This window comes from Tasmannia lanceolata, unplaced genomic scaffold (genome assembly GCF_043159265.1).
Source record: "Tasmannia lanceolata isolate RefF3 unplaced genomic scaffold, GAP_Taslan_0.1 ptg000013l, whole genome shotgun sequence".
NCBI lineage: Eukaryota > Viridiplantae > Streptophyta > Magnoliopsida > Canellales > Winteraceae > Tasmannia > Tasmannia lanceolata.
Window position 1 is genome coordinate 27,298,851 of NW_027518690.1, and position 18,360 is coordinate 27,317,210.

The 18,360-nt window shown below is 42.1% G+C and overlaps 2 protein-coding genes across 4 annotated transcripts in view; both read left to right on the forward strand.

Moving 5' to 3' along the window:
• The window catches only part of LOC143889983 (elongation factor Tu, chloroplastic-like), a 32,166-nt gene that overhangs the window by 12,146 nt on the left and 1,660 nt on the right, over positions 1-18,360 (forward strand). For 2 of the 3 annotated variants that reach the window (XR_013255073.1, XR_013255074.1), the window contains exon 3: positions 18,269-18,354. The exons of the other annotated variant lie outside the window; for it this stretch is intronic. The gene's annotated coding sequence lies outside the window, so the exon portion shown is untranslated. The remainder of the gene's footprint in view (positions 1-18,268; positions 18,355-18,360) is intronic. 3 annotated transcript variants of the gene reach the window in all.
• Positions 517-1,242, forward strand: LOC143891111 (uncharacterized). The gene has a single exon (XM_077395756.1). It carries the CDS (start codon positions 517-519, stop codon positions 1,240-1,242), a length of 726 nt encoding a protein of 241 aa, XP_077251871.1.

Here is an 18,360-nt window from a genome sequence, read left to right on the forward strand (position 1 = left end):
CCAGTTGTGGGAGAGCATCTCGCTATCGTGTGTCTGAATGAAGATCCTCTCGTGGAATGTGAATGGATTAGGGTGTGTCGAAAAAAAGATTCAGGTTAAAGCGTCGATTAAGGCAAGTATGATATGGTATGCTTGCAGGAAACCAAATTGGCTCAGATTTGTAGGAATGTGTTGAGACTTGTGGGGTTACCGGGTAGTTGAGATTTTGTTTCAAAAGATGCCGTAGGTGCATCAGGGGGTATTTTGATAGCTTGGGACACATCCGGTTTTGAATTGGTTGATAGCTTCATTGGAGATTTTTTAGTAACTGTGTCTTTTTTGAAATTGTGTGATGGCTCTCGTTGGTCTTTTACTGGGGTCTATGGGCCAGTGAGGATAGAGGAAAAGGTAGCTTTTTGGAAGGAACTTCTTGAAGTTAGGGAGAGATGTGATACCGCGTGGTGTCTCGGAGGCAACTTCAATGAAATTAGATGTATAGAGGAAAGAGCGGGATGCACCAGTTTAAGTACCCAAATGATGGCCTTTGATGATTTTATTTCTGATTGTGAGCTCATTGATTTGCCTATGTCAGGAGCCCAATTCACCTGGTCTCGAGGGTATAGTCAAAGCAGGTTGGATAGATTTTTAGTTTGTCCCAGGTGGTTGGATTCTCTCTTGGAACTTTACCAAAAAGCTCTAGACCACACGGTGTCGGATCACTGCCCCATTTTATTAGACCCCAAATTGGAATCTTGGGGTCCTACTCCTTTTCGTTTCGATATATCGTGGCTACAGTGCCCTAAGATGGAGAAAAGGCTGGGAGGATGGTGGGTGAGTGCCAAAGTGGATGGCCCAGCGGATGTGGTGATTGGATCTAAGCTACGGTTATTAAAGGAGAGACTAAAAGTATGGAGTCGTGATAGAAATAACGAAGGTCATAATAGAAAGAGATGGTTGTTGAGTAGGATTAAGGAAATTCGGGTAGCTGTGGAAGCAGGATTAGCTTCCAAGGAAGAGGTGGGAAGTCTTAAAGAAGAGTACAATAGCATGCTTCTCCAAGAAGAGATCTCATGGAGGCAAAAATCTAGGGTAAAATGGATATCAGAAGGTGACAAGAACACTAAGTACTTCCACGGTATTGCGAGTGCGTGGAGAAGAAGGAATCGCATCGAATGCCTGCGTGTGAATGACAGCTTATCATATAACAAGGAAGAGATCTCAAAGGAAATTACTAGCTTCTTCCAGCGATTGTTCATCGGATGAGGGGTTGTGCCTGATACCTGAATGGACTTTATTTGATAGATTTCAAGTTTCTGACATGGAAAAGCTCGAAAAACAGTTTTCTGAAGAGGAAATTGAGAAGGGTTTTTTTTCTTTGGGTCGGGATAGAGCTCCGGGGCCAGATGGTTTTTGCCTTACTTTCTTTCAGGTATGTTGGGAATATGTGAGGGAGGATATATTCCGTTTCTTCACAGAATTTTATGAACGTTTAGACTTGGATCATGGCACAGGTGCTACCTTCATAACCCTAATTCCTAAGGTTAAAGGAGCCTCCTTAGTATCTGATTTTCGTCCCATCAGCCTTGTGGGCTGCATTTACAAAATCCTGGCTAAGGTCTTAGCTGAGAGATTAAAACAGGTGTTGCCGTCAATTATCTCGGGCAGCCAAAGTGCTTTTCTTAGTCAGGGACAAATTCTTGACTGCTCTTTGGTAGCCAACGAAGTGGTGGACATGTATTACAAGCTAGGTAGAAGTGTGATAGTATGCAAATTGGACATGGGGAAAGCCTATGACAGGGTGGAATGGAGTTGCCTAGATTACATCATGGAAAGGATGGGATTTGGCCATAGATGGAGGAACTGAATCATTAGATTTGTTTCCTCCGCCTGGTTCCCTTTCCTCATAAATGGGTCACCAAGAGGTTTTTTCAAGTCGTCCAGGGGACTTAGACAAGGAGATCCATTATCCCCTTTCCTCTTTGCCATGGTAGCGGAAATTCTTAGCAAGCTTATTGACAAAAGCAAAAGCTTGGGCTTAATTGAAGGCTTCTTTATTGGGGAGGGTGGCTTGGAAGTATCACATTTACAGTTTGCAGATGATACTCTCCTCTTTAGTTCTCCAGATGTTAGTAGGATGATGAATTTGAGAGTTATCCTTAAATGCTATGAAGCGATCACAGGTCAAAAATCAAATCTCCACAAATCTAGTGCTTTTGGGATCCATCCGGTGTCCAGCACGTTTCAAGCTCTAGCAGGTCTACTGGGCTGTTAGATGGATTCTCCTCCTACTACTTATCTTGGTCTTCCATTGGGGATTGGGAGAGCCAAAAAAGGATGTTAGGATCATGTGGTTCAATGAGTGGGAAAAAGGCTTGACACCTGGAAGAGAAATGTTGTGTCTCGGGATCGTAGAATTACCTTAATAAAGCAGTTTTGGCCAACATTCCTATCTACCAACTGTCTTTATTTAAGTGCCCTGCTAGTGTGGCATCTAGGATTGAGCAAATTCAAAGACGTTTTCTATGGGGAGGGAGTGATGATAAGAGGGGCATTCCTTTGGTAAAATGGGAGAAAGTCTGTACAACCATTAAAGGTGGGGGTTTAGGAATTAGAAGGACTAAGGAGACTAATATAGCTGTGCTTGGTAAATGGTTGTGGAGGTTTGGTAAAGAGGAATCCCATTTATGGGTGAAAGTCATTGAAGGAAAATATGTGTCTGCGGTCTGCCCCTGGGAGCTGGACATCCCAGGATTCCTTCAAGCATAAAGGCCTCACAATGTGGAGAGAAATCTTAGGTTTGGCTCTTTGTTTGAAGAAGGAGTGAGATTCCGAGTGTATTCCGGCCATAGAATTCGCTTCTGGCTTGATCTATGGTGTGGGAATAACACTCTTAAAGATTTTTTCCCGGATTTGTACGTGATTGCATCCATGAAAGATGGCTTGGTTAGTGACAACTTTGAGCGTAGAGATGGGAGTATTATTTGGGACCCTCGCTTTAGGAGAAATTTCTTCGATCATGAATTTGATTCTATTGGTAGGTTGTTGGTAATGCTTGATAAAACATACATAAAATGTGATGGGGTTGATAACAGGGTATGGATATGGAACACACATGTTGATTTTTCTGTCAAATCCTATTATAATCATCTTATGACTAGCCCGGTGTCCTCCAATATTGCAAGAGTGTGGAAATTTCATTCTCCACCTTCGATTTCTACCTTTGGATGGGCTGCTCTGAGTAATCGCATTCAAATGGTGGAATTCCTTCGAAAAAGGAAGATTTTGATTGTCAATCATTGTTCTATGTGTATGGAGAATGAGGAGTCAGTGTCCCATCTTCTAATCCATTGCAAAGTAGCAAGGGAGATTTAGTGCAAAGTGATCCGAAGGTTTGGTATTTGTTGGGTTTTTCCGCAAAATTTACTTGACCTATTTTTAGGGTGGTCCAAGGCACCTTGGAAAAAGCAAGGGTAGAATTTTGTGGAAGATGTGTTTCTTAGCAATCATTTGGGTAATATGGAAGGAAAGAAATGCAAAGATCTTTAAAGGAAGGGCCAAGAATGCACAATTTCTTTTCTTAAAAGTCATTGCTTTGGTGATTTCTTGGGCTAAGTCACTTCCCTCTGCTTTTCTCTCCTCTTACGACCTATGGGAAAGATGGCGAGAGGTTTGTGGAAGTGAGGAGATCAAGCAGAAAGTGGTTCAAATATGGATTCCTCCATTACCGGGTTTCATAAAATTAAACTTTGATGGAGATTTGACAATTTTTTTGGCGGCCCGCTTGGCATAGCCGATGCCACGGAATCAGGCCGATATTGGGGGGGTTCTTAGAGATGATGAAGGAAAGGTATTGTGGGCTTTTGGCGGCCCGCTTGGCATAGCCGATGCCACGGAAGCCGAGGTTCGGGCGGTATACCAAGGCTTGATTCTTGTACCTCGAGATGACTGTGATAAAGTTGTAGTGGAGGGAGATTCGTCCAATGTTATTCAGTGGCTAACGGACCTCAAAAGCCTCCATGGAGATTTGACAATTTTTTTGACGAAATGTTCGACATAGCTAAGTCTAGGTGGATTGAATTTCACCATGTTCGGCGTAACGCAAATGAGGTGGCGGATGGCTTGGCTAGATTGGGTATTTCGCTTGAGGCTTTGGCTCTTTATGATGAGCTCCCTCCTTGAGCTTCTTTGTTTTTGTATTTTTTCTCTTGTATTTTTTCTCTCTTGTATTTTCTCTTGTTCTCTTCCTTTCTCTTGTTCGGACCATCTCGGTCTTTTTTTTTTCTTCAATAAAATTTGGCTACCCTGTTAAAAAAAAAAGAATCACAGTTCCAAACGAAAATATAACAATTTATAGAAAGATATATAGGGATATTTATGTAAATTATAGACGGGGATTACAGGGTGGGTTGGGGCGGGGCAGGGCTCGAGCCATCCCATCTCCATCCTTGCCCTGTCCTTGCTTCGGGGAATTTCTTTATTCCCCATCCTTGTCCGCTTAAATTGGGGAATCCCTGCCTCGTGCGGGGAAGGGTGGGTGGATCCCCATTTTCACGAGTTTAATTGCCAGCCTTGTACTTGGTGCACAAGTAATTAACTCGAGCAATCTTTTGTCGCCACCAACTAAGAACCTTGATTGCAGAACTGGTGTAAGTCTTATATTCTCTTCTGGTCTGGTACATGAGCCATGTCTTTTGAATTAGAAGACACGTGGCTCTCTTCTTGGCACGGTCCTTGGACTTTTGGGCTTTCACCCGTCTCTGTCTAGCTTGGATCTTCAAGGACTCTCAATAAGTGATTGGTGCAAATTCTTTGATGAAAGTATCACGTATTTCATACCAACAATTGAAGGGTGATTGTCTCGATCTATATCATTCTCTTTCCATCCTTATTAAGAAGGATTTGGCATGAAAGCCTACGGTTGCTCTTGCACACTTAATCATATCTTGGTGGGTCCAACCGTATTTCTCCTGATAATCCTCATTGGCATCTATCCATGCCAAGCACGTGGCTTCACAGTCACCGCACCAAAGAAAGACGGTACAAATGATGGCGCCATTAAAGGTTAAGAGCACGTAAAATAAAGGGAAAATGGAAAGAAAAGGTAAACTGAAAAAGGTAAGGGAACTAGTGAAGAAAAGAGATGGGAAAGTTGGAAAATGACTATTGGAATTGTTAAAAGGGATAGAAGTCTAATAAACATCTTCATTGAGTTTTAATAAAGGAAAGGGAAAAGGTTGTTAAAGAATGGGAAGGATGGGTTGAAGAAAGGGTTAAAGAACTAGGGTGAAGAATTGGTTAGTAGTGTTTTATTTAGAATATGATTAAAAGGAATCGAAAGGCAAGTGTAGTGGTCTGATAAGAAAAAAGCGAAGAGTAGTACCATGGTTTTGAGTAAGAAAGGTTAGAAATGTGAGGTGGGGTAACTCTAGCGCAAAACAAAGAGAGTGGCGTTTTTTATATTTAGAATCAGTTAAGGGTAAGCTTGGGAGTTCTTGGTTATAAAAAAAAGATGCTTGACTAGCTTACAGAGTGGATTTGCACTTAAAACTAAGGATATGATTTTGCTAAATCAAAAAAGGATTTCAGTTTCTAAAAAGGTAAAGGTACGAAAAAGGGGAAGGTTTGTGCCTACTTTCTAGGGAAATATGGGTTTGGTGATCGACTAGGAAAGGGAATCATATGGGGATTTTCTTCCCGTTAAACAAAGGTGACATGCGGCTACTTTTTAGGGATTTGCATCAGCTGAATAAAACAAGGAATATGCGTATCGGAAAGGGGTTGTTGCCGCTGAAAATCAGGGAAGGGATGAAGGGCGGCAAGTTGCAAGCTATATGGTTGGGTTTTACGACAAAGGAGGAAGGTGGACAGCTTTATGCATATATTAAGTGGCTGAAAAACGAGAATGAAAAGGCTGTCTTTATGCCGAGCTAGGTTATAGGGAGGTTATGCGGCTGATAACAGGGTGGGGTAGACGAGCTTTTGGAAATCACAAAGAAAAAGGGTAGTGGAAATTTGGTTTCGCAGGTATTTTGCTAAAACTACAGGGAAATCTGGATGTGTTTTTGATTGAAAACTAAGGATTTCTATGCTGACTTTGCCTAAGAAAAGAGGGGGAAAAGTGGTTCTGCTAGAAACCAGAAAGCTGGTTTTGGGATTCAAATAATCGAGCAGTTAACTCACCGAGTATAAGAGTTCAGGGAAACTGAACTTTCAGGAAGCGACTATAGAGTGCAAAATAGTTGGATCCGATGGAGAACCTCGCTCTGATACCAACTGGCGCAGCTGATCAAGCGAAAATCAGAGCCGAAGCGTACGATCTGAAAATTGCTCTAGAACCTACTAGGGAAGAAGAACCCTAGAATCCAGTAGGACAGAAGAGAGAGTAGAAGAGAAGAAGAAAGAGTTAAAGAGAGAAACTTTTATTCCAATGTTTTTGATTTATTATAACTCACGATTTACAACCTCTTATATAAAAGAAAGGCAATCCCTAACTAAGTAAACTTCTCTTAAAAGAAAGATCTAGAATCCTATCACAATAAGAAAGCAACTATAATTAGAAGTGTAATCCGAGTACACTGAGGAGACAAAATCCTAATAAATCAAGAAACTTCTTGCCGACCTTCCAAAAGGAAAAAAAACAAATAATTAGTATCCTAGTGTCCTACGTCCCAAATCTCAGTGCAACCTTACTGAATCTCCCAAACCACGCTTTAGGAGACTGTTTTAGCCCATAGATGGCTTTACTTAGTTGACACACCGATAACCGATTCTCTCTCTGAGCAACATACCCCGGACATTGCTTCATATAAACTTCTTCTAGATCACCATGAAGGCATTTTTAACATCGAGCTGGTAAAGTGGCCATATCCCTTATTGACAGCTAGTGAGATCAGAACCCGCACAAAAGGAATCTTGGCAATGGGAGAAAACGTCTAAGTATAATCAACGCCAAAGGTTTGAGTGTAACCCTTGGCTACCAACTATGTCGTTAATCTTTCAACAATACTATATGGCAAGTATTTCACAGTATACACCTGTTACCAACCAACTGTCTGAGCACCTGGAGGTAATGAAACCAAGTCCCGAGTACGATTATTATGGAGAGCATCCATCTCCATATCCATGGCTGCATGCCAACCTGGATGAGCCAGAGCCCCTGCAACAGACCTCGGTAAACCTGCAACAGACCTCGGTAAACTAACATAGGATAATGAAGATACAAAACCACGAAAGGCTGGGGTGAGTTGATCATATGAAATAAAATGAGACATCGGTGAGTTGATCATATGAAATAAAATGAGACATCGGATGAGCAATACTATAGGAGCGTGTACGAGAAGCAATAGGGGACGTAACAGAATCAATGGGTAGATCAGTAATGCGGATCCGCCAGACTGAGGAGGTGGATCGGTCGGAGGTGGTGTTTAAGCAGAAGCGGTCTGATCAACGGGTACAATCTGGCGAGGACGAAGAGAGTAAATCTGCAACGGACAAGGTGATGCAGGCATAACAGAGCTCTTCCTCATTTTTTGTTCTTTTAAAGAGTCCCGGTCAAATCAGCTCTCCTGCCTGTGTATCCCATGCCCGGTGCCATTTATCTGTCTGCCCTTTCTTGCAAATCGATGCCAACCGAAATCAAATTAGTAAAAGCCCTTGAATTGAATGATCGGGAGATGGGATTTACAAAGTACAACAAGGTTGTTATGGTTGACATTGAAGAGCCTCAGGCTAAGTCTCAAAAGCACATTTATTGCACTGGTCTCAAAAATCAATTATCGTAGTTTCAAGCAGAGCACCAGTAACCCGGAGGCCTATGAAAGTCACGTTTCCACTTAAGAAAGATGGCGCGTAAGAACTTGCCCCTGGGAGGGGAACAACAACTAAAAACAGCTGCTAATACCCCGTAGGCTGAGGAGCAAAAGGAGGAATCCGTCCGAGGAGGAGCTCGCGTCCCGTTTCAAGGTTGCATGCCCTAACACCCTAGAGGATATGATCCTCAGAATCACCTTTCTCAAACAGTCATAAGGAGACCGATTGATTGAGAATGCAATCAGGAACGAGGTAGTTAGGGACATGCATGCTAACAGCTCTGACATTCCTATTTTTTTAATGAATCTCCGAACCTTCTGAAACAGATGGGGCTTGGGCCGAAAGCTCATGGGGAACCAAGATTCTGATAGTTTAGACCAATGGTATGGCCTGAAATCGGTAGTCTGCTGTCCATTCCGTTGGCGCAAAAGGCTGCTTTGGATCTGCTCGAAGTAGCAAAGCAGCATGAGATCACAAATCCTGAATAGGCAACCAGGTTCTCTACAAATAGAGCAATGTTTAGAGAACCTAGACAAAAAAGTACGGCATTCTAAAATTCAAAGAAATCCTACCTCAAGGCAATGCCCTCTTTCTACCGGTGTTAAACACGCATAGGTTAGTAGGCGATAAACGGACATAGGGCCCTTTCAAGCACAGATCATGGTCTTATGACTTTGCCGAGACTTGTGTTTTTAGTAAACACTCGCTCGGGCCTGGTCACTGTGACCCCCTAAGGAAGAGGCAGACAAGAAGTAGGAACATGACCGGTGCCACATGCAGAAAAGTAAGGGGTATCCTCAAAGAAGGTGACATCAGTACAGACAAAGGCACACCAGAGGGTATGTCTGTAACACTTGTACCCTTTCTGTGTGCAAGGGTAGCCACGGAAGATAATTTTTTCTGAATGGGCATCTAGCTTATCTAAGCCGGGTCCTAACCTATGGTCAAAGCAAGCACACCCAAAGACTTGAAGAGGTAATGGAAATGGGCACCCGAAGGGTGAATGACGGAAAACGGAGAGCGTGCATCCAACACGGAGGAGGGAAGACGGTTGATAAGAAAACATGCGGTAAGAACGGTCTCACCTCAATTGAGTTTGGGTACCTTCGTCTGAAGTAGGGTACGAGCTACATCTAGTAGATATCTTAGTTTTCACTCTGCGACCCCATTTTGTTGAGAGTTTTAGGCACACGAAGACTGATCTCCAATACCATGTGACTCAAGGAACGAGCGAAATCCAGAAGTAGAAGAAAAATACTCACGCACATTATCAGTGCGCAAACAACCAATATAGGAATTATATTGGTTAGAAATCTCATGATAAAAGGTGCAAAAGACAGAGAACAACTCAGTACGATCCCTCATTGAAAACAAGCATGTCATACGTGAATAATAATACATAAAGATAACAAAATACTTAAAACCAAATAAGGAAGAAGTACTACAGGGACCCCACACATCAAAATGCACTAACTCAAAGGACTGGCACTCGAATAACTACACGAGAGGGGAAGGACGCACGATGGTGTTTTCCCAACTCACATGACTCACAATGAAACGAAGGAATAGGGTTTGAAACAATGCCAGATCAATGCAATTTAGCGATAGAAGGATGGCCCAATCGATAGTGCCATTGAGGCATCAACAAAACTACATAAAGCAACAGTGAGCATCGGATGATCCGGATAATCTAGAGCGTCCACCTCACAGCCTGAAGCAATGGTCTTCCCAGTCGTCAGATCCTGAAAAACACACGAAGGAGAAAATGTAACAGAACAATGAAGAGTGCTAGTTAACTGACTAACAGAAAGCAAATTAAAAGGAAATTTAGGTACATATAATACTCAAGAAAGAGGGGCGACTCCGACTTCTGAGATAGGAGAGGAAGTCCATCAGCTAAAGTAACAGAGACATGGGATGAAGACGAAGACCGGAATGAAGAGGGGATACCTGACTTATCAGTCATATGATGTGAAGCCCTCGATTCAATGAGCCATGACCCATAACTACTACAGAAACCGGACGGAGTGCTACCGTGAGGGGCAAGAGTGACAATAGGCGGGTCGCTGTTGTCCAGAGAGTGCAAGAGGTCTTTATACTCGGCTCAGAAGGCAACCATGGAATCTGTAGGGTCAAGCTGTGCAGATGAGGAAGGAATAGTGTTCACAGCAACTGGGCAGATGCATGATGCGCATAGCGTGAGGCCTGCAATTCAGAATGCATATCATAACAAAAGGCGGCAAAGCGGCCGTCCAGACCACAATGTGTACAAAGGCAATCTCCACAGCTAGTAGAACCATGGCCTCCCCCTGAGTTAGAACTATAGCCATGAAAACTATGATCTCCTCCAGACTGAGCAGAAACATTCGTAAGAGTCGAACGCGAGAGACCCATGAGTGAAGCGTCTCAAATAAGTACCAGCAACGAATCACCAATAAATAGGCAAACCAAATCACACCAACGTCAACCACAATATTGAGAGATTAGATAAGAGCCACAATATTGAGAGATTAGATAAGAGCCATCAGTGAAGAGGCCGACAGAAACCACAGCCCGAGAGAGCAAAAGAAGCAACAACCCCGGGCTCAGTCAGGTCGGGCACACAACAGACAACGTCGGAGTACCATGAAGAGAAATCTGTCAAACATCACTTCTTCGATCGAACGAGAAGAGGTAACTGATGGAACTAGTAAGTAACACGTAGACAGGAAGCCACGACAACCGGAGAAGAGATAATAACCCACAACCAACCAATAGGGCAATATAGAACTAGCCTACCATAGCACCACACGGCTCCAGAACGGATCAAGGATCAGAGCACAAGCAAGAACACATCAAACACAAAAGACCGACCACACACACAGAGCCGGAGCCGAAGCCGGAGCTGCACCACAAGAAGAGGAGAAAGGGAAAATTGAGGCCATTGAAGGAGGAAAAGAAGAGGGAATTTATAGGGGGGGATTAGGGTTTGGACAGAGGTTTCCGAATGGGAATGGGATTTTGCAGAGGAATGCGAATAGGAATTGGAATGGGAAGGGGACTGGGAATGGGTGATAGGTTTCAGAATGGGAAGGGGAATTGGAATGGGTGTAAGTTGGAATGGGAATGGATTTCATTTCTCACTTCAGTTGGGTTTTGGTTGAGAGGAGGGTTAGGGTTACGGTGAGATTGGGATGGTGGTGAGGGATAGGGTTTGGGAGGGTTGGTGGCAGATGGTGGAGGAAGAAGGTAGGGGTGGAGGGTGCAATTTCCGGAAGGGGATTAGGGTGTAGGGTTTACGAAATGGGGTTTATGGCAATGGAGGTGGGAGGCGAAGGGAGGTTTGGCCGGAGATGGAGGTGGTGGTGGGTGGTGGTAATGGAGGTGGGGTGGGTGAAGGAAGAGTTGCAGAAGGGTGACAGTAATGGAGGGGAGGTGATTGGTGGCGGTAATGGAGGGGTTTGGGTGGGCGAAGATGGGGAATGGAGTGTTGATAGGCGGTGGTAGAAGAGTTGCAGAAGGGTGGTGAAGGGGCTGGTATGCTGGAGAAGATGGTGGGGCGGTGAGTGGGAGGCTGCCGGAGAAGACAATGGTGGTAGCTAGGGTTTTTGTTTTTGCTTTTCTTCTTCTTTTTCACTCTTCAATCTTCTAGGATCAGCTTTGATACCATGTTAGTGAGATGGTTAAGAGAAGAAGAGGAAGAAGAAGAAGTGAGGGAGAAGGTGAGAGTCCCTCTTGGGGAGCTCCCATGTAATATGAACTATATATATGTGAAATAGGTTTCCATGTACAATGTCCAAAATGCCTTCTAACAGAATCTATAACCAAAGAGGAGGATGACTGGAAATCAAATACTGCAGTGGTACATGATAAGTGTGTGAGTGGCAGCAGCAGTTGAAGTGGAGAAGGATGCTTGGTGGAGAGTTTTTGAACTTGCTTCACTAACTTGCTGTATTCCATGGTCCTTACTAGAGACAGCTACTGTATCATCACCATGAGAAAAACTGGAAGACTACTGGCCATGCATAGCAATCTGACGTGAGTCATCATATTCACCCACCACCGATTGTTTAGATCATATTCAGCCACACTTTTTATAATTGGCCAAATGCAGATATGCTCCTTAGGATTTTCACTCTGAAGGCTTCTGAAGTTTTTTTTTCTTAATTATTATTCTATGTTGTTGCCCTCACGAGTTCATCTCTATTTGATTGTTCCTTTTCTGAATTGACTATAGAATGAATGTCTTGTTTTTTCATCTTAGGTGTTTCAGTCATTATTGGGAGAGTCATGTCTGTTGAAACAAGTCTGGGCCAGTATCCCCTTCAAATTTATTGGAAGTTCTTTGGTTGTTACGTTGATTGTTGGTTGGAAAATATTCATCCTCAGCTATAGACAGGATTTTGGTTTATTGGCTCAAGTTGTTATTACCCAATGTTGTTAGGAAGTTTTTAGAGAATGATAGGAGACCTTTGGAGATGGGTTGGATTAAATATGATCAAAGTTGGTAACTGAACATTAAATAAAACTTCCCCAACACCAAAAGCCACTAAAATAACAGGGGATAGGAGGATCCTACAATCTCAACTTATGAACAGGGAGGAAAATTGAAGAAGTGATGGCCGTGGATTGGCAATGCCCCGGTTGTCTCTACCATAATTTTGGCTGGCCGAATAGATGCAGAAGGTGTTCGAAAGTTAGAGTGAAATCGATCCCCCCACCTAGCACGCCTCTGGATGTGGGGGGAGGGGGAGACTTACAGGGAGTTTCAAACCATATCAAGATAATAGATCGGGAGTATGGTTCTGCTCTCCCTGTCAATATCTTAACTTCAATTGGCGAGGCGAATGCTGTTGGTGCCACTGGGCCAGAATCCCTTCAAAATGGGTTTCTTGTGCTAGCTCATCCTCTAGAGTAGATTCCATCGGTGATAAGGATGATCGTTGGCCTGATTCGGGTAAAATTTATCATCACAAAAATTCAGGGAGTCCTTTTTTATCTATCTCGGGGAGGGAAGTGGACACACAAATGGGTTCCCTAAGAGCTTGCTTAATAGGGAAAAAGAAAAATCATAACGAGACCTTGCAGGAGCTCTGGAAATGGGCACAAGAGTCTTGGGATATTCTATCTTTACATTGTCATTTGCTATATTGGCGAAGAATGAATTCCTCTTTATGTTTGAAACAGAGTTCCAGGCGTCACAGATCCTTGCTAAGGGATCTGGGGCCTTGGGGAACCATTTGCTCTCCCTCTCACTATGGAAAAAGGAGTTTGTTCAAGGTGAGGAAGCCCACTGGGTTCACTTTTATGGCATCCCTTTGCATGCTTGGGCTGTCTCAACGGTGGAGGCTATATAAGGAGCCTTTTTGGGAGGGTTGTAGAAACTAAGATGGAAGGCAATTATCGGAACTGTATGAGTTTTGTGTCGGCCAAAATTCTAGCCCCCCATTGGCACTTCCCAAAATCCTATTTTAAAATTAGAATTCTTGAGCATACCTACACCATCGGGGTTGAGCTTCAAGGGGATCATGATCCCTCTGCTTCCCAGGGTTTCCCAGAATTGGGTTGTCACTCGCCGGCGGATCATTCTCTGGCGAGTCAGGAGTTTTCTTGGAAAGCCTTTGGATCCTATTTGGAATTCAAATTTCAAATCCAACCAATCGAATGTTTTGCCGCCCAAGGAAGTGCCTGTGGCTTGCCTCGAAACAGGTGCGGTCGGATCGGATAAGATGATTCTATCAGTTTTACCGTTGGTGTGTCCTGAGCCTCCTAAGCAAAAACGCCTTGCCGCTAGGGGGAAAATAGATTGCCTAGGCGCACCTTCCAAGAATATCAAGTCGGCTGGCCTCCCCCCAAGAGCAAGGAGGAGCTTTGAATACCGAGCCTTTTGCAGCTATTATGATGGTTCAAAACCATAGTTACCAGGGTGGGAAACGAATTCGGGAAACAAAACGTGAAATGGAAACGGGAAACGCATGAAAAAAAATATAAGGAAAACGAGAAACGTCTTAGGAAATTATGTGTTTTTTCCAAAATGATTTTCAAAGTTCTACACATGTTTCCTACACGTTTCATATGCATTTTTTACGAGTGTTGCATACGTTTATCACACGTTTACACATTATTTACATAAGTTTTCCATATGTTTCCCATGTCTTTTAGAAACATTTCTCCAATTTTGTATCATACTTTGGAAACGTTTCCGAAACGTGTTTCCCTCATTTTAGGGGAAACGAGTTTCCCAACCGCGAGAAACACGTTTTAGGGGAAACGAGTTTCCCACTCGCCCAAGGAGTTTCCGGCAACTATGTTCAAAACCCTTGGCCAAGGGGCTGAAATCTCAAGGAAAGTTTCTCATGAATATTTTGGTCACAAATTTAGGGGCAAAAAAGATAAAACAACAGATTGGTGAACCTCCTAAAATTATATTCTAAATCTGGTAGGATAGGCCCCTCTTATGGTTCAAAAGTTTTGGCCCGTGACGGTTGTAGGTTTTGGCTTTTGGGCTGGGGGGCCCACTATCTAGTGATTATAGCGGATGCATGCTCCCCCTTTTTTCTTCTCGGTAGGTGGGAAGTCAGACCTTCACCTTGCGTCTTTTCAGTACTCTACTTTCTAGTGCTCTTTTCTAGGAGCGGATTTTTCAAGGCCTTGGAATGGCTATTAAAAGGTACCCTTGATCAAATTTTGTGAAGAACTCTTAAAGTCTTAAGAACTCCTAGCTCTTTTTGGATTTATCTTTAACAATGAAGGTATGGAAAACCCTGGTGATCCAGGAGAATCCTCTTCTGATTCTGGAAGAAGACATAGATGGCTATTTATTTTTCCCTGCGTTCTGGAAACAAGTCAAGCCGCTCACTGGGTTAAGACTCTATGGGTTTATACTGATTAAAGACAACCTTTCACTGTTGTATAATCATCCCCTTAGGCAACTTCCGTTTGAGGAAAGGGTTGAGAGGAGGCAACAACGGGAGGTGTCTAAGGCAATGGGTTCTCGGCTGATGGAAGAAAGGTTGTCGAGTAGAAGTTGTTAGGGATCCCTGGCTAGGATCTCGGAGGACTTCCTTATCCTGCCAGAGTTCCATACCCAGTATATCATAGAGGAGGTGAAAGCGCTAGGTCTTTAGGATGCGATCTTACAGCACAAATGTTTCACTACTTTTTCCAGAAAAAACAAAAAAGGAGTGCTCGGCTTTGACGACTTGTCCAACAGTACAAACTGAATGATTATATAGATGGTGATGGCAAGTCTGTTTTGATGAATGCCTTGCCTCCTCCCTGTTTTTGTAAAGAGGAGATCGGGACCTCAAGAAATAAAGGGTTATGGTGAGGTTTCTCAAGGCCTTTGAAGGGGTTGTCATTAGGAACTCTTGTCAATGGCAGTAGCCGAAGATCTCGAAAGGGAAGTGAAATAGTTACTCAGCAGGGTGGCAGTGTATGAGAAAGTGGATCTCTCTGTAGTGGTTGAGCCAGAAGATCACTTCTTCTGGTACTTACTGGCCCAGGAGTATGCTCTTGGCCCCCCTTAATTGATCCTATGTAATGCAAGGAGGGACCCCTGGTCCTCTATGTAATTTCCATAGTATCAATGAAATTGTCAATTTTCAAAAAAAAAAAAATATGATCAAAGTTGGTGATGGCTCGATTCGTTTGCTAAAATGATATCTAGAATGAAGAATGAGTTATAAGCATAGTATCAAAACTCCCACACGTCATTGTCAACTCGGCCCGAATTGAAATCATTTTTCCTCAACTCCTTTTTACTTTGGCCGTCCTTGTTTTACCAGACAAGACAATCAAAACTCCATTCACGAACCTGAGTTGACTTCTTTTTACCTCACTGCTTTCTTGTCTGAGTCCTTGTTTTACCCCTACAAAGTCAATCAAAACTCTTTTTATTCTTCTGAGTTAAGTTCGTGTCAACCGAGTGTACTCACCAAGCACTCTATCATGCCCCACCGAGTCAACTAGGATTGGTTTTGGCTGTGTTTTAGCCTGCATCAGCATTTGTGACCTTGGTTGTGTTTGGGTACGCACTAAAAGCAGGGTAGTATTTGCAAATGAGGTCATTGTAAATGCTCATTTGCAAATGGGATATTGTGGTTTGTTGAATGCCAGTAAGACTGAAGATGGTTTTGTTGCATTTATACGTACTTTTTGTACAAGAGATAATTTTCCTTTTGAGGAGAATTAATCTCATTTGCAAACTATGATTTGGCCGACACTTCGAATTTATTGCCAACTCGCGTGTCCAACACGACACCTGTGTCCACACGTGTCGACACTCCTTTGGACACTTTTATTTGTATTGCTGGAAGCGTTAGACTTAATGTGGGTGTGTGGACATGTTTTTGTACCATGTCAGGTATGACATTATGTTTTTTTATTGAATATTGTGTTTACCTCATTTAGACAACGTGTATCCATGTCGAAAATGGACACACGAATCCATATCCACAAATCATGATCACATATACTTTCTATTTTAGCCGTGTCCCCGTTTCTAAAATTTGGGGGTTTGCCATGTCCGACACTCCGTGTCCGTGTCGACACGCGACACTCGTGTCCGTGTCCACAAATCATAGTTTGCAAATGAATTTATTCATGGTTTTACGTCTCTCGTTTCGTTGGTGCCTCCTTTGCCAATCTTCTTTTTCACACCAGACATTGGTAGGGTGCGGCTCATTGTAAGATGATGAGACGTGTCATTTCAACAGTGGGTCCCATCTTTGACTGATCTGAACCGTTCATCTGAGAGGCAATTGCATTGCATCCCATACGTCCCAAAAATACTCCAATTAGCATCGAATACTGTGTATTTTTAGCTATTGAATGTGAAGTCTATATATAGTTTTTGACCCTATTGTTTATTAACATCAAATTATAAAATATTTTATGTTAAATATGGATGTTTGACTTAACTTTTGGGCAATAATTGATCCAAAGCAAGGCCTATTAAATAGACAATTTTGCTCAACCAAATGTGGAACCCACTATAACACGCTTCCTGCACTCCCTGTCATTTCTATTCCTTTAGGTCATGTTTGGATTGCAAGAAAATCATTTCTGATGGAAAAAATTTTCTTGGAAAGATTTTTTCTTTCCAAAATTTAGAGAGGAATGATATGAATGGTTATTTAGATAGATATTATCATAAATTGAATTTCTCTTTAAGTAAAACTTGAATTGGGTTGGTTCAATTTATATTTTCTAGTGTATAAAAAGTAGGAACTTTTAGAAATAGTTTTACTATCCACTTTTTATTTTTCAGAAAATCTTGAAAAATCAAACAGTTCCTTAGAGAACTACTAATATCTGATCTCTAGATTGATCAGAAGAACTTTTAAATTTATATTTTCTAGTGTATAAAAAAAGTTGAACTTTTACAAATAGTTTTCCTTTCCAAACTTTTTCAGAAAATCTTGTAATCAAACATGGCCTTAGAGAATTACTATATATATATAGGAGAAAACTGTTGGTGAGCTTAAGCGCACCATTTTTTTGGTGCGCTCAAGTTGTTATAACGCCTCCCATTGGTGCGCTCAAGTTGTTATAACGCCTCCCATTGGTGCGCTTAAGCAGGACCCACCAAGACCCAAACATTTAAACGAATGGGAGGCGTTATAACAACTTAAGCGCACCAAAAAAATGGTGAGTTTAAGCGCACTAACAATTTTCTCTCTCTCTCTCTCTCTTTCTCTATATATGTTTATATTTATATATATATATATATATATATATATATAGAGAGAGAGAGAGAGAGAGAGAGAGAGAGAGAGAAGAACCTTTAAATTGGCTATACTTGCATGAAAATATTTAGTAGTACATGTCCTGCTTTCCAAAAAAAAAAACACTAATCCTTAGTGTAATTTGAAGGATATTCTGTTCTTTCATTCTTTTTTTTTTGAATGGTACCAAGTAAAGGTCTCCTCAGTCTAATTTGATGGAAAAATCTGAGCAATTTAAGATCATGCAATTTAAGAATAGTGTTGTTTTTGAATGGTACCCATTATGAGCAATTTAAGAATATCCTTCAAATTGGGGTTCTTATATTTTTTCAAGGAGAAATCTGAGTAGGCAAAACTATTCATGGGGGCAACCTTCTCAATGATCTAAATCATTTATTTCCTAGGCCTCATTATGGCTGGGCATGGAGCAAAATCCACCTCCATTGGATCTATAAAGGTGAACACTTAAAACTGAAAATTACTGAAGTGACTCAGATAAGTTAATTTTGTATCCTACAATAAATAAATACAATACCTATAGGTTAACTGTCTATATCCTACAATAGAGAGTTTTGATCAACTAAATGTGGAATCCACTATGTGAAACACCCCTCCTGCACTCGCTCCTATCATTTCTATTCCTTTAGGCCATGTGAAATACCCCAAAACGTGATTTGTCATTAATCAAGGGTATTTTAGTCTTTTCCTTCAAAAGCTGTAGTTAGGGCTTTAATTGACCATAAATACTCATTATGGGCGTTTTCTCTCATTAGAAAAGCTAAACTTGGGAGAAAAGTTGGAGGAAGAGAGACGACCCACTGAGGAGACCGATCAAGCCCTTGATTCCGCTAGATATGAGGTAAAA

Excerpts from the sequence above, each read along its gene's own strand:
- LOC143891111 (XM_077395756.1), top strand. The coding sequence starts at position 517 with ATGGCCTTTGATGATTTTATTTCTGATTGTGAGCTCATTGATTTGCCT.